The sequence below is a fragment of the Vombatus ursinus genome, unplaced genomic scaffold, assembly GCF_900497805.2.
Source record: "Vombatus ursinus unplaced genomic scaffold, bare-nosed wombat genome assembly UNPS02009205.1, whole genome shotgun sequence".
Taxonomy (NCBI): Eukaryota; Metazoa; Chordata; class Mammalia; order Diprotodontia; family Vombatidae; genus Vombatus; species Vombatus ursinus.
This window is the reverse complement of record NW_020948983.1, coordinates 24977764-24990963: the sequence shown is the minus strand read 5'-3', so window position 1 is coordinate 24990963 and position 13200 is coordinate 24977764. Positions and strand designations below refer to the sequence as shown.

The window sequence follows — 13200 nt, the reverse complement described above, 5'->3', positions numbered from 1 at the left end:
CATCCATCCATCCATCCATCCATCCATCCATCCATCCATCCATCCATCCATCCATCCATCCATTCATGGTCCTAGTGAATTGCCTGGGGAAGAAAAGAAGGGTATAAGCACTTATCAAACACCTGCTATGTACCAGACACTGTGTTTTGTTGTTCAGTCATTTTTCAGTCATATCCAACCCTTCATGACTCTGTTTGGGGTTTTCCTAGCAGAGACACTGGAGTGACCCCATTTGGGATTTTCTTGGCAAAGATACTATAATGATTTGCCATTTTCTTCTGCAGCTCGTTTTAGAGATGAGGAAACTGAGGCAAACAGGGTTAAGTGAGTTGCCCAGGATCACACAGCTAGTAAGTGTCTGAGGCCAGATTTGAATGCAGGAAGATGAGTCTTCCTTACTTTAGGTCTAGCACTCTATCTATTATGCCACCTAGCTGCCCACTATATAAATATTATCTCATTTAATTCTCACTACAACCCTGGGAGGGAAGTACTATTATTATCCCCATGAGGAAACTGAAGCAGTAGACGCTAAATGATTTGCCCAGGGTCACGGTCACTGTATGTCTGAGGCAGGACTTGAATCTTGGTCCTTCTGACACTGGGGCCATCTTTATATCTACCATATCACAGTTGTCTCTGATATATGCAACAAATAAGTAGAGATAAATGTGAAAATAGCTTCAGTCACAAAAGTGAGGGTACAAAGTATTAGGGGACTTGGGACTGGTACAATGCTTCCAACGGGGGTGGATAAGAAGTTAAAAATGATGAGATTAGTTGTCCAAACTGGGTTTGGTTGGAAGTGATTGAGACCCAGAGACCCACTGGATCCAGTGCTGTAGGACCAGCAGCCAATACAATGCCCTGGCAGGCAGGAAGACCATGTACCTACATCAGCACCTGCTGCTTGATAGCCTCTTGTCCTAGTCAGCCTCCCTTCAAACTTCAACACGATCTCTTTAGCTCGTCTGCAAAAGAAGGAAAGGTCATCATGTCCAGACAACTCCATTTTATTACATTCGGAACTCTGGGCCAAACACATTTGAATAAGTAAAGCAGTAAACAGTTGTCCCAGAACCTATGAAATGTTGCTGTGGGATGATGGAATTATGTAAATGTTTCCTTGAACCATTTTGTGGTGATCAGGAAATTCAATTTTTCCGTAAGCTCTTTAGCTTGCCCCTGCCTCCCCCCCAACTCTAAGCATATAATGCATCTCATATTTTTCCCAGTACTGGTATTAAATGAAGTTTTCTCACGTATTAACACTCTCCTTCTAATTTAGGGTATAGAGGAGGAAGTTTGGCTCATTAGCTTTGGAAATTCTGTGAGTGGAATTCAGTTGTCTCCCTCAGAGCCAGCCAGCCATATGGCTGTACTGGGGATACATCTTGAGATAATAGATTACAATGGGAGGGGACCTTTGAGGTTATCTATTCCAACCCCTTCTTTGGCAGATGGAATCCAGAGAAGCCAATGACTTGCTGAAGGTCACATGGATAGTAAGTATTAGAACCAGGATTCATCTCCAAGTCTAGGGCATTTTCCACTGCAACAAATTGCTTCTTTTATGTCACAAAGACCTCATCTGAGCAGAAAAGCCAAAACCACTACTAGAGAGCCACACCCAGGAAAATAATGGTCATTGGTGATGATTATAGTTACCATTTTTATAGTGCTCTAATGTTTGCAAAGCGCTTTATAAATATCTCATTTTATTCACAAAACAACCCTGGGAGGTACATGCCATTATTATTTTCATTTGATAGCCAAGGAAGTTCATGTAGGCAGAAACTAAGTAATTTGCTCAAGGTCCCAAAGCTGGTGTTTGGGTAGACTTTGAACTAAGATCTTCTTAATTCCAAGTCCAGATCTTTTTACATACCTACCACTAGTAGGTATGAGAATTGAAGTTCTATTTGCATAACCCCAGGGCAGTTAATTAAAACAACCTAGCAGTTAGTATGGAAGAACTGAAAGCTCAGAATGAATCAACTGTTTGATGTGGTGGCTGGTAAAGCTAATGACAATCTAAGGCTGGATTGAGAAGCCTAGGTTGGTGAAGTGAAAGCCCTGGTGTACTCAGATCTGGTCAGACTAAACACATTGGGAGTATTGTGTTCAGTTCTAGTATTACAATAGAAAAGCACTATCAGGGGCAGCTAGGTGGGATAGTGGTTAGAATTCTGGTCCTGGAGGCAGGAAGACTTATCTTCATGAGTTCAAATCTGGCCTCAGATACTTATTAACTGTGTGGCCTTGTGCAAGTCACTTAACCTTGTTGCCTCAGTTTCTTCATTTGTAAAATGAGCTAGAGAAGGAAATGGCAAACCACTCCAGTATCTTTGCCAAGAAAACCCAAAATGGGGTCACAAAGAATTGGACACTACTGAAAATGACTGAATAACTGACAGGTATCCAGAAAAGGGTGACCAGGAGGAGTGAAGACCTGGAGGTCACATCATATAAAGATTGATTGAAGGAACTTTGGGTGTATACCTTGGAGAAGGTCCTTTCTCTTTGCGATGCTTTCTTCTTCCCACTTCACAGGAGCTCTGACCCATGCCTATCATTATGGATAATGGATCATAGAATTTAGAACCAGAAGAAAATTTAGTTACAGTTTTACAAATGAAGAAACTGAGAGCCAGGGATGTTTGTCAGCTTGCTCAAGATCAAATAGACATGTAAAAAAAAAAGCTGAGCAAGGATTCAAACCCAGAGTCTTTGAGGCAATATGATAGTTCTTTTCAGGCTAGGTTGGTGTCAAAATACATAAAAGGTTGGACTTGGAATCAGGAAGATCTGAGTTCATATCTAGCTTCAAACACTTACCAGCTGCATTACCCTGGGCAAGTCGTTTAACCTCTGCCTTGCTTAGTTGCCTCATTTATAAAATGAGGGCAATAATAAAGTCTACCTCCCAAGGTTGTTGTGAGGATCAAATGATATAGTATTTGTGAAGCATTTTATAAACCTTAAAGTGATATTTAAATGCTAGTTATTATTATTATTACTACTGTTATTATTGTCTTTAGGATCACAGGACTGTAGATTTAAAGTTGGAATGTACCTTAATTAAGGTTGAGTCCTACCATGTCATTTCACTAATGTATTAATACAAAGCTTTAAAATTTGCAAAGTGTCTGATACAGGTTATCTCCTGTGATCCTCACAAGAATCCTGTGAGATAGGTGCTATTATTACACCCATTTTACAGATGAGGAAACTGAAGTTAGTAATGTAGCCAGAGTCATACGGGTAGTCAGTGTCTGAGGCAGGATTTGAATTCTGATCTTTCTGACTTCCTCTTTCATTTGGCTTGTTCTTCTTGACCCTGGAGGGTTGAAAAATAACCACGAGTTGAATGTGCAGAGGCAGAAAGTATCTTTAGTTCATGAGAAAAACCTCAAAGTGGAATGGGCTGCCTCTGGAGATGGTGGCTTCTCCCACTTTGGAAGTCTTCAAGAGGATATTGAAGCCCACTTGCTGAGGATTCCTGCTCAGGTAGGGGTCGGACTAGAAGGTCTCTGAATTTACTTCCTAGACTGGGAATCTGAGATTCTCTAACAGTGAACATAATCAGACAGATCTTTATTTGAATAAATTGACTGCCAATTTAGTTTAATATGTCGATCTAATAGCCCAATAATATTAGAACAAGCCTTTAGTGTATATGTGTGTGCATTTAATTACAGTTAAAAACAGGATCTAAAACAATAATGAAAGTTGACAAAATGACACCAGCAACAAACAAACAAAATATATCTGCCCTAAACTAGGACTGTGGATCCTTGCGTCTGCTGCAGGATGGCCATCTCTTAAGATTTTACACCCCAACAACAAAGGAGGAACACGAGTATCCTTCCCCATGCTGAGAGATTTCAAACTCTTGACTTCTACTAAGGCTTAGGGTAACCATGGTTTTAGCAGCAGTACCAGAACCAGCATCACAGAAACTGGTGTAGTCAATGAGCATTTGCTAAGCACCCACTGTATACTGGGTATTGTGTTAAGTACTGGGGATACAAAAAGAGCCAAAAGATTGCCCCTGCCCTCAAGGAACTCACAGTCTAATGGGAAAGACAATAAACCAACAAATATGTGCAAACACACTATATATAGCATAAATAAAAATAATTAACAAAGGAAAGGTGCTGGAATTAAGAGGAATTGGGAAAGGCTTCCTGTAGCAGATGGAATTTTTGTTGGGACTTAAAGGAAGCCAGGGAAGTCAGTAGGTGGAAAACAGGATTTTCCAGGAATGGAGGACAGCCAAAGGCAATGCCCAGAGCTGAGAGATGGAGTGTCTTCTTAATTGGAAACAAGGATGCAGAGTCACTGGATCGAAGTGTTTTGCAAACCTTATGATGCTATATAAATGCTAGTTTTGAAGAGTACATGGTGGAGAGTAAAGTGTAAGAAGACTAGTAAGGTAGGAAGGGACTAAATTGTGAAGGGCTTTGAACACCAAACAGAGGATTTTGTATTTGATCCCAAGGTGATAAGAAGCCACTGCAGTCTGTTGAGTTAGGGAATGACATGCTCTGATCTTCACTTTAGGAAAACAATATTGGTGACTGAATGGAGGATGGATTTGAGTGGTGAGAGACCTGAGGCAGGCCAATCTACCTGCAGACTATTGCCAAAGTCCAAGTGTGAAGGGATGAGGGCCTGCACCAAAGTTTTGGCAGTGGCAGAGGAGAAAAGGGAGAATATTCAAGAGATGTTCCCAAGGTAAAACCAAGGGCTTTGGCAATAGATTGGATGGGGGGAGGTGTGAGAGATAGTGAAGAGTCCAGGATGACTCTTAGGTTGTGAGCCTGTGGGACTAGAAGAATGATGTTGTCCTCTATGGTAAGAGGGAAGGTAGGAGTTAAGGAGGATTTAGGGGGGAAGATAATGAGTTCTGTTTCAGACATGTTGAATTTAAGATGTCTCTTGGACACCAAGCCTGAGGTATCTGTTGCCATATTCTTTTCTTTCCTCTATCTCACTGGAAATCAGTACCATGACCATCAATATAGATCATAGAATTCAGTGCTGGAGTAGACTTTAGATAGCAATCTACCGCTTTCATTTTATGGATGAGGAAACTTAGATTCTGGAGAGATTGAGTGACTTATCCAAGGTCATATTTATATTCCAATAACTGAGCTAGGATTCAAACCCAGGTCCTTTATTTCCATGTCCAGTGTTTTTGTACTACTTCCTCACCGCCTTCATAAAGAGGGGAGTTTAGTGGGGAGAACACATCTTTACTACTAATTTTGCCCAAGTTCCCAAAGTACAAATTTCAATCAACATGTAATAATGTCACTCTACTCATAGCCCAGTATTAATACGTTACAGGCTAGTAGCTACCCTGCCTACAGGCAGCATAATGAACTGCAGATATACTAAAAGCTAAAGATTAGCTTCAGACTCAGAGCTCTCACTTTAGCTTATATGGGGTCATAGTCACTTGATTTCTAAGGAGACATAGCTCAGTGGACTTTTCAGAGTAGCACCATAAATAGCCTCCTGAAGGCTTGGCCATTTATATGCTGCATTAGCACCTCCACAAACTGATGGAGACAGGATTTATAGGACCAAGAGAGAACATATAAATATAAAGGGAAGGAACACAGTAGTAAGGGGCACTGAAAGATAGTAGGGGCCTTAAGGCTGTTGTTAATGGGTGGGGAGAGCATGAGAATGGTTGGATTGTAACATCAGGGTAGTTGTTCATATATGGCACACATATATTTGTAATAATTGGTACAATGATATAATGTGCCTATGGGTCACCATAGTAGAAATTACCTTAGACTTGAAGACAGAATATTACCCTAATTCCACACTTCAAATAATCTCCATTCTTTTCTGCTCTGCTCCAGTCTCAGAGGAATATCAGCAGATGTAGGGCACTTAAAATGCATGAGCACCCCTTGTTAAAGTAGAGCAATTGAAATTTTAACTTGCTTTGATGATAATTTCATTTTCCAAAAGGTTCAGGAAGCAGTGAGGGAGACTGCCATTTTATTTTATTTTATGTTATTTTGCTAGGCAATGGGGTAAAGTGACTTGCCTGGGGGTTACATAGTTAGTAAGTGTCAAGTGTGTGAGGCCAGATTTGAACTCAGGTCCTCTTGACTCCAGAGCCAGTGCTCTATCCACTCTGCCACCTAGCTGCCTCGGGGACTGCCATTTTAGATGACCCTGATTTTGACCAATAAGAAGAAACTATTTAATGAAGTAGAAATGACTTAAACTTTGGCAAGAGATGTGACAGTTTTAGAGTTCATAAAAGGTAAATCAATCAACAAACATTTATTAAGCATCTACTATATGTTGGGCACTGTGCTAGGCACTGGGTATACAAAGACAAAAATGAAACATTTTCTGCTGTTTTGGGAGAACTCATGTGTATGCATATAAATAAAAACAAAATTTATATAAAGTCAAAGTAAGGAGGGGAAAACTGGGTATACTCTGATATGCACCTGAGATTTTGGAAGAACAGATTTCATAGTTCATCGAAATGATAGTTTGGAGCCCAGAACCTAAGATTTTCCAAGGGAAATTGGCTCAGGATGGAAGGGATGTGTTAAAATAAAAATAAAATAAAATAAATTGGAAGGGATAAAATAAAAATAAAAATGGAAGGGATGTGTTAAAAATAAAATAAAACAAAATAAAATTTTGATCGAATTTTGATTGAATACTTTATTCTCATGAGAAGGAAAAAGTGAGGTTGGCTAAGGGACTGATATGGATATGTAGAGAACTCACTAGACAATTTAAATGAAAAAAATATTATAAAGAAGATAGTAGCAAAGGCACTTAGCTCAAGGTGACTAACAATGAGTGGCAAGGTCCTATAAGAATGCTGGAGTAATTGTTAATTATTAATTAACAATTAACATTTAGAAGCTTCAAATGAGCTGTCTTACATTCCACACGGAGGAAACAAAAAGGGCTATTTTAGTTAAACTTGGCACAAGAGGAAATCAAATAATGAAGAGGCCTGCCACTTGGTACAGATGGGACAATGATATGGAGAGAAGAAAGCTCTTAACTCCTTTTTTGCTTCTAGAGAATTATCTTCAGATTGGGGCATACAGGACCAAAAAGGGTTACTAAGGAAGTGAAACCCAACAAAATGAGGAGGTGGTAAGAAAACATTTAGCAGCTCTTAATAAGTTCAAGCCTCCAATACCGGATAATTTATGTCTCAAATACTGAAAGAACTAGCTATCGTGATTAGTGAACTACTAATGCTGCTCTTGGAAAAAAACAAAACGAAACAAACAAATGAAAATAACAACATGGAGATGGGGAGAGGCCTACAGGGCTATAGGTGGTCAAGTTTTCCTTTATTGGGAATTATAAGCAACAGGTAGGTCAAATACTGAACCAATTATCAGAAGGGTATTTTGTTCACTATAGGGTGGTGAGTTTGACTTTAGCCTCTGGAAAAGTTCTAGGATGAATTATTAAAATGATGCTTTATTAGTGCTTAGGAAGGAAAACTATGATCATATGAACCAGGATAAGATCAAGTGATGCCAAACTAAATGAATTTCCTCTTCTGACAAAGTAACTTGAATGGTAGATCAGGGTCATGTCATAATTATATATAGTTGGATTTCAGTAAGGCATTTGACAAAAGTCTCTCATAGTATCCTTGTGGAGAAGATGAAGACATATGGCCTGGATGGTAGTAATTTTAAGTGGATTTGGAACTGGTTGAATGACCAGGACCCAATAAGTGATGGTTAATGGATCACTGTCATCTTGGAAGGAGATAACTAGAAGATGGCCACGAGTTTCTTTCTAAGGCCTTAGTCTGATAAATATTTTTAATCAATAACATGGACAAAAGCATATATGGAATATTTAATATATATATGTGTGATATGATGCTTGGAAAGATAGCTAACAAGTTGGATTAAGAATTGAAAAATTTAGCCACTGTGCTGGTCAAAATCTAATTAAAGGAAAAATTTCAGGGACAAATGTAAAGTCCTATACCTTGGTTAAAAAAAATACACAAGCACAGGTTAGAGAAGACATGGCTCAACATTATTAGTTGTTAAAGGGACATAGAAGGTTTTGTGGACTGTAAGATTGGTACGAGTCAATGCAACGTGGCAGCTAAAAGAAATGGGACTGCTGAATTATCAGAAGCACGGTGTCCAAAATTATCAAAATGATATCACCCCTGTACTTTACCCTAATCAGACCACATTTGGAGTTGTACGTCCACTTTTTGGGTGCTATATTTAGCAAGGATATTGACAAACTAAAATCATCCAGACGAAGACCATGAGGATGAGGGAATTCAAAACCACGCCTTAACAATATTGATTATAGGAACTGGTTATGAAAGAGAAGACAATCTTCCAGTACTTGAAGGGCTGCTATGTGGAAGAGAGACGTGATTTTTTCTGGTTGGTCACAGAGGGAAGAACTAGAGGCAGTAGGTAAATGGTGTGAGATGTGGTGTTTAGCTCAATAAAAAGAGAAAGAAATTCCTAATAATTAGTCATATCAAGGTGGGCCAAGCAGAAAATTAGTGGCAGAGCTAGGATTAGAATTCAGGTCTCCTGATCTCTAGTCAAATGCCTTACCCATTACTCCATCCTGTCTTGCCTAAATGCTCTGCCCAAACTTTAAGTGCCTTATTCTGCTGAGTTGAAGGCATGGGGATCACTTTAACAAGTCTGTTTTTTAAAGCACCTTTGATATATAAGAGATTGATTCCAGCGTAGAGATATTGAGATCTACCTTTTCTTCATAGATGCAGAGTAAGCTGTCACCCAGGGAATAATCACCCAGTAACTAGTTAATTAGCTAATTGTCTAGCATCCCCTTAATTAGTTAATTAGTTAATAGAGCTTAATCTCCTTTTAACTATGAAAGTTATCAGAAAGAACATCATTTCAAACATACGAGAGCTTATTTCACTAAAAAACTGGACATTTAGGACTCAGTTTAATCTGACTGATTTCCCTAAGAATTATGGGATTTTAGATTAAGAGCTGGAAGACATCTTAAAGGTCACCTACTGCAACTCTCTTAATTTAAAGATGAGACTGCTTTGACCCAGAGAGGCTGACTTACCAAGAGTCATATAGGTAGTAAGTATCAGAACCGGGATTCAAATGCAGGTCCTCTGATGTCCAGTTCAATGCTTTTATCAGCTCTATCATACTGCCTCCCTGGGGTTTGTAATGAGTGCATAAAGTTAAAAAAAAATAAAGTCTGAGATTATTACAAATATGCTAGGTGAGAGTATAATTTGGATTTTGTAGCATTAAATAAAAACTTGAAATGCTAAAGTTGGCCTTTGTTTGATTTTGCACCACTGTAGCCATCACATAATGGTCTCAATACATGGCTTCTAGTATAACTATGAAAAGGAAGTTTATGTCCTTCTAGTTCATTATCTCGTAAGTCTAAAATGGGCCATCAGTCCTCATATATACAGAGGATGGATAGCCATCCTTTCTATAATTGGTCGTTTTGCTACATGACCTTTTTCCTTTGGTCAAAAATCAGAAAGAATTTGAAAATTCTCAGTGATGAGCTGTTTTTACCTGAGAGCTTTTAGCTTCTGCTTCATAGGCCATGGTCTGCAGCGAATTGTGGCCATGAGGTCTTTCTGAAACTGTATGTTCTGAAAGATTTGTTCTGGATCATTGCTGTCCCCTCTTTCATCATCATTATCACTGTCATCCAAGTTGCTGAGTTTAAGGAGACATTGAGGAAAGGAAAAAAAAAAAGGATTATTACTCTTTCCAGCAAAGCAACTATTAACTCAGTCTGATCCCAGTATTTTATCACTATGGATAATAGGTTCCACTACTACCCACTACTGCTACAAGTGTTCACTTGAGTGGACTTGTTTCTCCCGGTGAAATAAATCTGAGCATACTGAGAAAGGAAAAGGGAGAGGTTTATGCTTTCTAAAGTGTCTTTGGTGTAAATGCAAAATGAGTCCTCCTAGAACAACTTCACTAAAAAAAGAATTTATCTGTAGTGATAGAACTACTTCTTGTGATAACATGAGCAAAATAAGTAAAGAAAGATTTTGCTATAGCAAAATCTCATTTATGCAATCTCTTATTGAGAATTCAAGTTAATTGTGACAACTGGCCTTTGACTTTTTCTATGAAGAAAGGTTTGGCTAAGGAAATGTATACTGGAAATGAGATTTCAGGGAAAAATACGCTTAATTGATTTCAGAGAACAATTTCAAGCATTTGTTTGCATATAATTAATACACTCATTATAAATGCATCTCCTGTTCCTTAACATCAGCTCAGGGGGATCTCCACTTTAGAGCCCTTTGTTAGTAATTTAATTACAGTTTGTGCTTGAAAGTAATAAATGGCATCTCTTGAAAATTATTCTGATTTTCTTCTAATTAATCTAATAGTAATAATAGAAATGATAATAGTGTACATCACATTTTGTGGTTGCAAAGTATTTCTAATTTCATTTCTATTGGTGAGGTTTTAGTGTGTAGCATTTTATTAAATAATTTTAATACCTATTCATTTGGAGCATTTTGTGGGTATCATATTAATTCTCAGATTATCTCTATCATTACTATTTCAATTCTCTTTCTCTTTTTAGGAAGTCAAAAAATAACCTATATAGGGTCACTCGGCAATGATACTGGGATTGGAACACAGGTTTGGGGCTTCTAGAGTACTCTCTCCAGTTTTTTCTGTCTCTGTCTTTTTATCTCTGAGTCATTGTCTCTCTCTGTCAATATTTCCATATTAGTCTTTATGTTTTTTTCTCTCTCTGTTTCTCTCTTATTTTTTCTACCTCTCTCTCTCTTTGCCTCTATCTCTCTATTTCTTTGTCTCTGTCTTTAGCTGTATCTATGTCTGTTTTTGCGTTTGTCTTGGTATCTCTGTCTCAGTCTGTCTGTCTCTCCTCTCTCTGGTCTGTTCCTAAGGCACAGGTGATACACAACAGCAAAGACTCCATGAAACCCACTATGCAAAAAGCCAAAGAAATGCTCACCTGAACTGTAGTGGCTCCCTGTAAGGGTACAGTTGACTGGCATTCCTCTTGATGCTTGTATAGCGCCTAGACAATTTTGAAGATTTCATGGTAGCAGATGGATTTACTGTTATCATCAGGGTAGCAGCAAGGCATTCAGAAAGTGGGCAGGCAGAAGGGTTTGCATCAGTCAGTGTTTCCTGGACATGAGCTCAAGGGAACAGCACTGCTCTCCACCACTTCGAAACAGAAATCCAAGCTCTACATCTGGTACTCTCAAAACGATGCTGCTGGTCATGCATATGTAATTTTAAGGTGGTAGCACACAGTATAGACTGGAGAGGATCTTGCCCAGGCAAAGGCTGGAGCTAGAAAACCAACAGATCTTGGGATGCTTGTCACAATCACCAAGTTGGGATTCCCATAGTAGCTATACTTTGAAAGAGACCCCAGTTTCTGGCTCTGTGGCTAGATCCAGAGCTTATCAGGTGGGATTTACAGGCAGCTCAGACCTTTTAGGTTTATGATTAGGACTACCTTTACAAGGGGTTCAGAATGACTTGGAGTCTATTGTGATTTCAAGGTAAATACATCCCTTCCACCGGCCATGAGGCAAAGGCATCCCTTAAACCAGTAGATAAGGACTCCCAACAATGATTCTCATTTTATCCTCACTTTTTTAGCTCCCAGACTATCTTTCTGCTTCTACAGGCTAAGGAGAAGAGTAAAAATTGAGGAAGAGCTCTGCATCAGGGGTTATGCCATTGCCATGTACTAGCTGTATGACCCTGGATAAGTAACAAGCCCCCTCAGCAAAATGAGGAAGTAGGACCGGATGACCTCTGAGGTCCCTTCCAGATATAAATCTATAACTCTGTGATCCGCTGAGAGATCATCTTTCTCTGTTTCCTCTGACGGTCCCTCTTTCTTTCACCTAGTCCGTTATGGTCCAGCACACCTAGGTGACTCAAATGCATCAAATCTTGCTGTAACATAAAAAAAAAAAATATTCCGGGATACAAACCACACGCAGTGGAGGTATCTCATAATTACAATTCACAGGACCAGGTTTGGTGCACTGTTTATTCTTTTCCTAGCCTTCAGAATTGTGATTGTTTGTACTTCATTGAGTTAATGTGCTGTGTGGCTACTGTGCTCCAGACACTGTGCTCATCACTAAGGATACAAATAGATGCCCTGATTCTAGATTCCTGGCTAATGGCAAGAGATTTTCTTTCATTCTTCCATGCTCAAGCCATCAACATTTTTAGGCCCTGCTTAAACGTGTCATATGCATAGTTCTTCTTACCGACTTGTTGGGTGTCCCTCGGGGCTCTATTCATTGCAAACTTCTTTCATTTCTACCCTCATTTTTGAACCTTATTCTTATACCTTTCTCCCACACTGGTCTCCTAGCCCTTCTATTCTGGATCAGTTCAACCTGAATCCTATTTATCTTAGTCTTCTTTCCTCTCTCAGATTCTATTTTCTAGCTAGTAAACAGGTTAGACGTATGTTGTCATTACCATTGTCACTTGTGTTCTCAAAATATTTCTACATGAAAGAAAAGACTTTTGCTAACCTAATTTTACAAATGGAGAAACTGAGTTCTGTAACTTGACATCACAAGACTATTTTAGAACTGTGCCTACAATTCCTATCTCTAAACTTCAAGCCAAGCTTTTCACTAGACTAGTCTTTCTAAAAGTGTATATTAGAATCCATCAAAGTTCTTAGTTTGTTTAGGCCCTGGGTCCATGTGGGAGCAATGAAAAGATTTCTGTAAATTTTCTTGTGAGTTGATTCAGGATGATAATTAGCCTGGATAACTCAAGCTGCTGCTTCTACTTCTTCTTCTTCTTCTCCTCCTCCTCCTCCTCCTCCTCCTCCTCCTCCTCCTCCTTCTTCTTCTTCTTCTTCTCCTTCTCCTTCTCCTTCTCCTTCTCCTTCTCCTTCTTCTTCTTCTTCTTCTTCTTCTTCTTCTTCTTCTTCTTCTTCTTCTTCTTCTTCTTCTTCTTTTTCTCCCACATGTATATATTCATGTATATATATATATATATATACACACATACATTTGTATGCATGTGTGTGTGTATTAGGAGAAATAAGATACGAAAAGAAAAATAGTAGGGAGAGAGGAGAACATCTGCTTCCTTTTTGTAATCAGTGTCCCATTTTTGATAAATTAGTTTT

General features: G+C 38.9%; 1 protein-coding gene across 1 annotated transcript in view; it reads right to left on the bottom strand.

Annotated features, from left to right (window-relative positions):
* Positions 1–11117, bottom strand: part of TMC3 (transmembrane channel like 3) — a 78309-nt gene extending 67192 nt beyond the window's left edge. Inside the window, exons 1-3 of the mRNA XM_027852070.1 lie at positions 11029–11117; positions 9588–9734; positions 896–971 (exon numbers count right to left, since the gene is read on the bottom strand). Coding sequence (XP_027707871.1) covers positions 896–971; positions 9588–9734; positions 11029–11117 — 312 coding nt within the window. The remainder of the gene's footprint in view (positions 1–895; positions 972–9587; positions 9735–11028) is intronic.
* Between the last annotated feature and the right edge of the window lie 2083 nt (positions 11118–13200).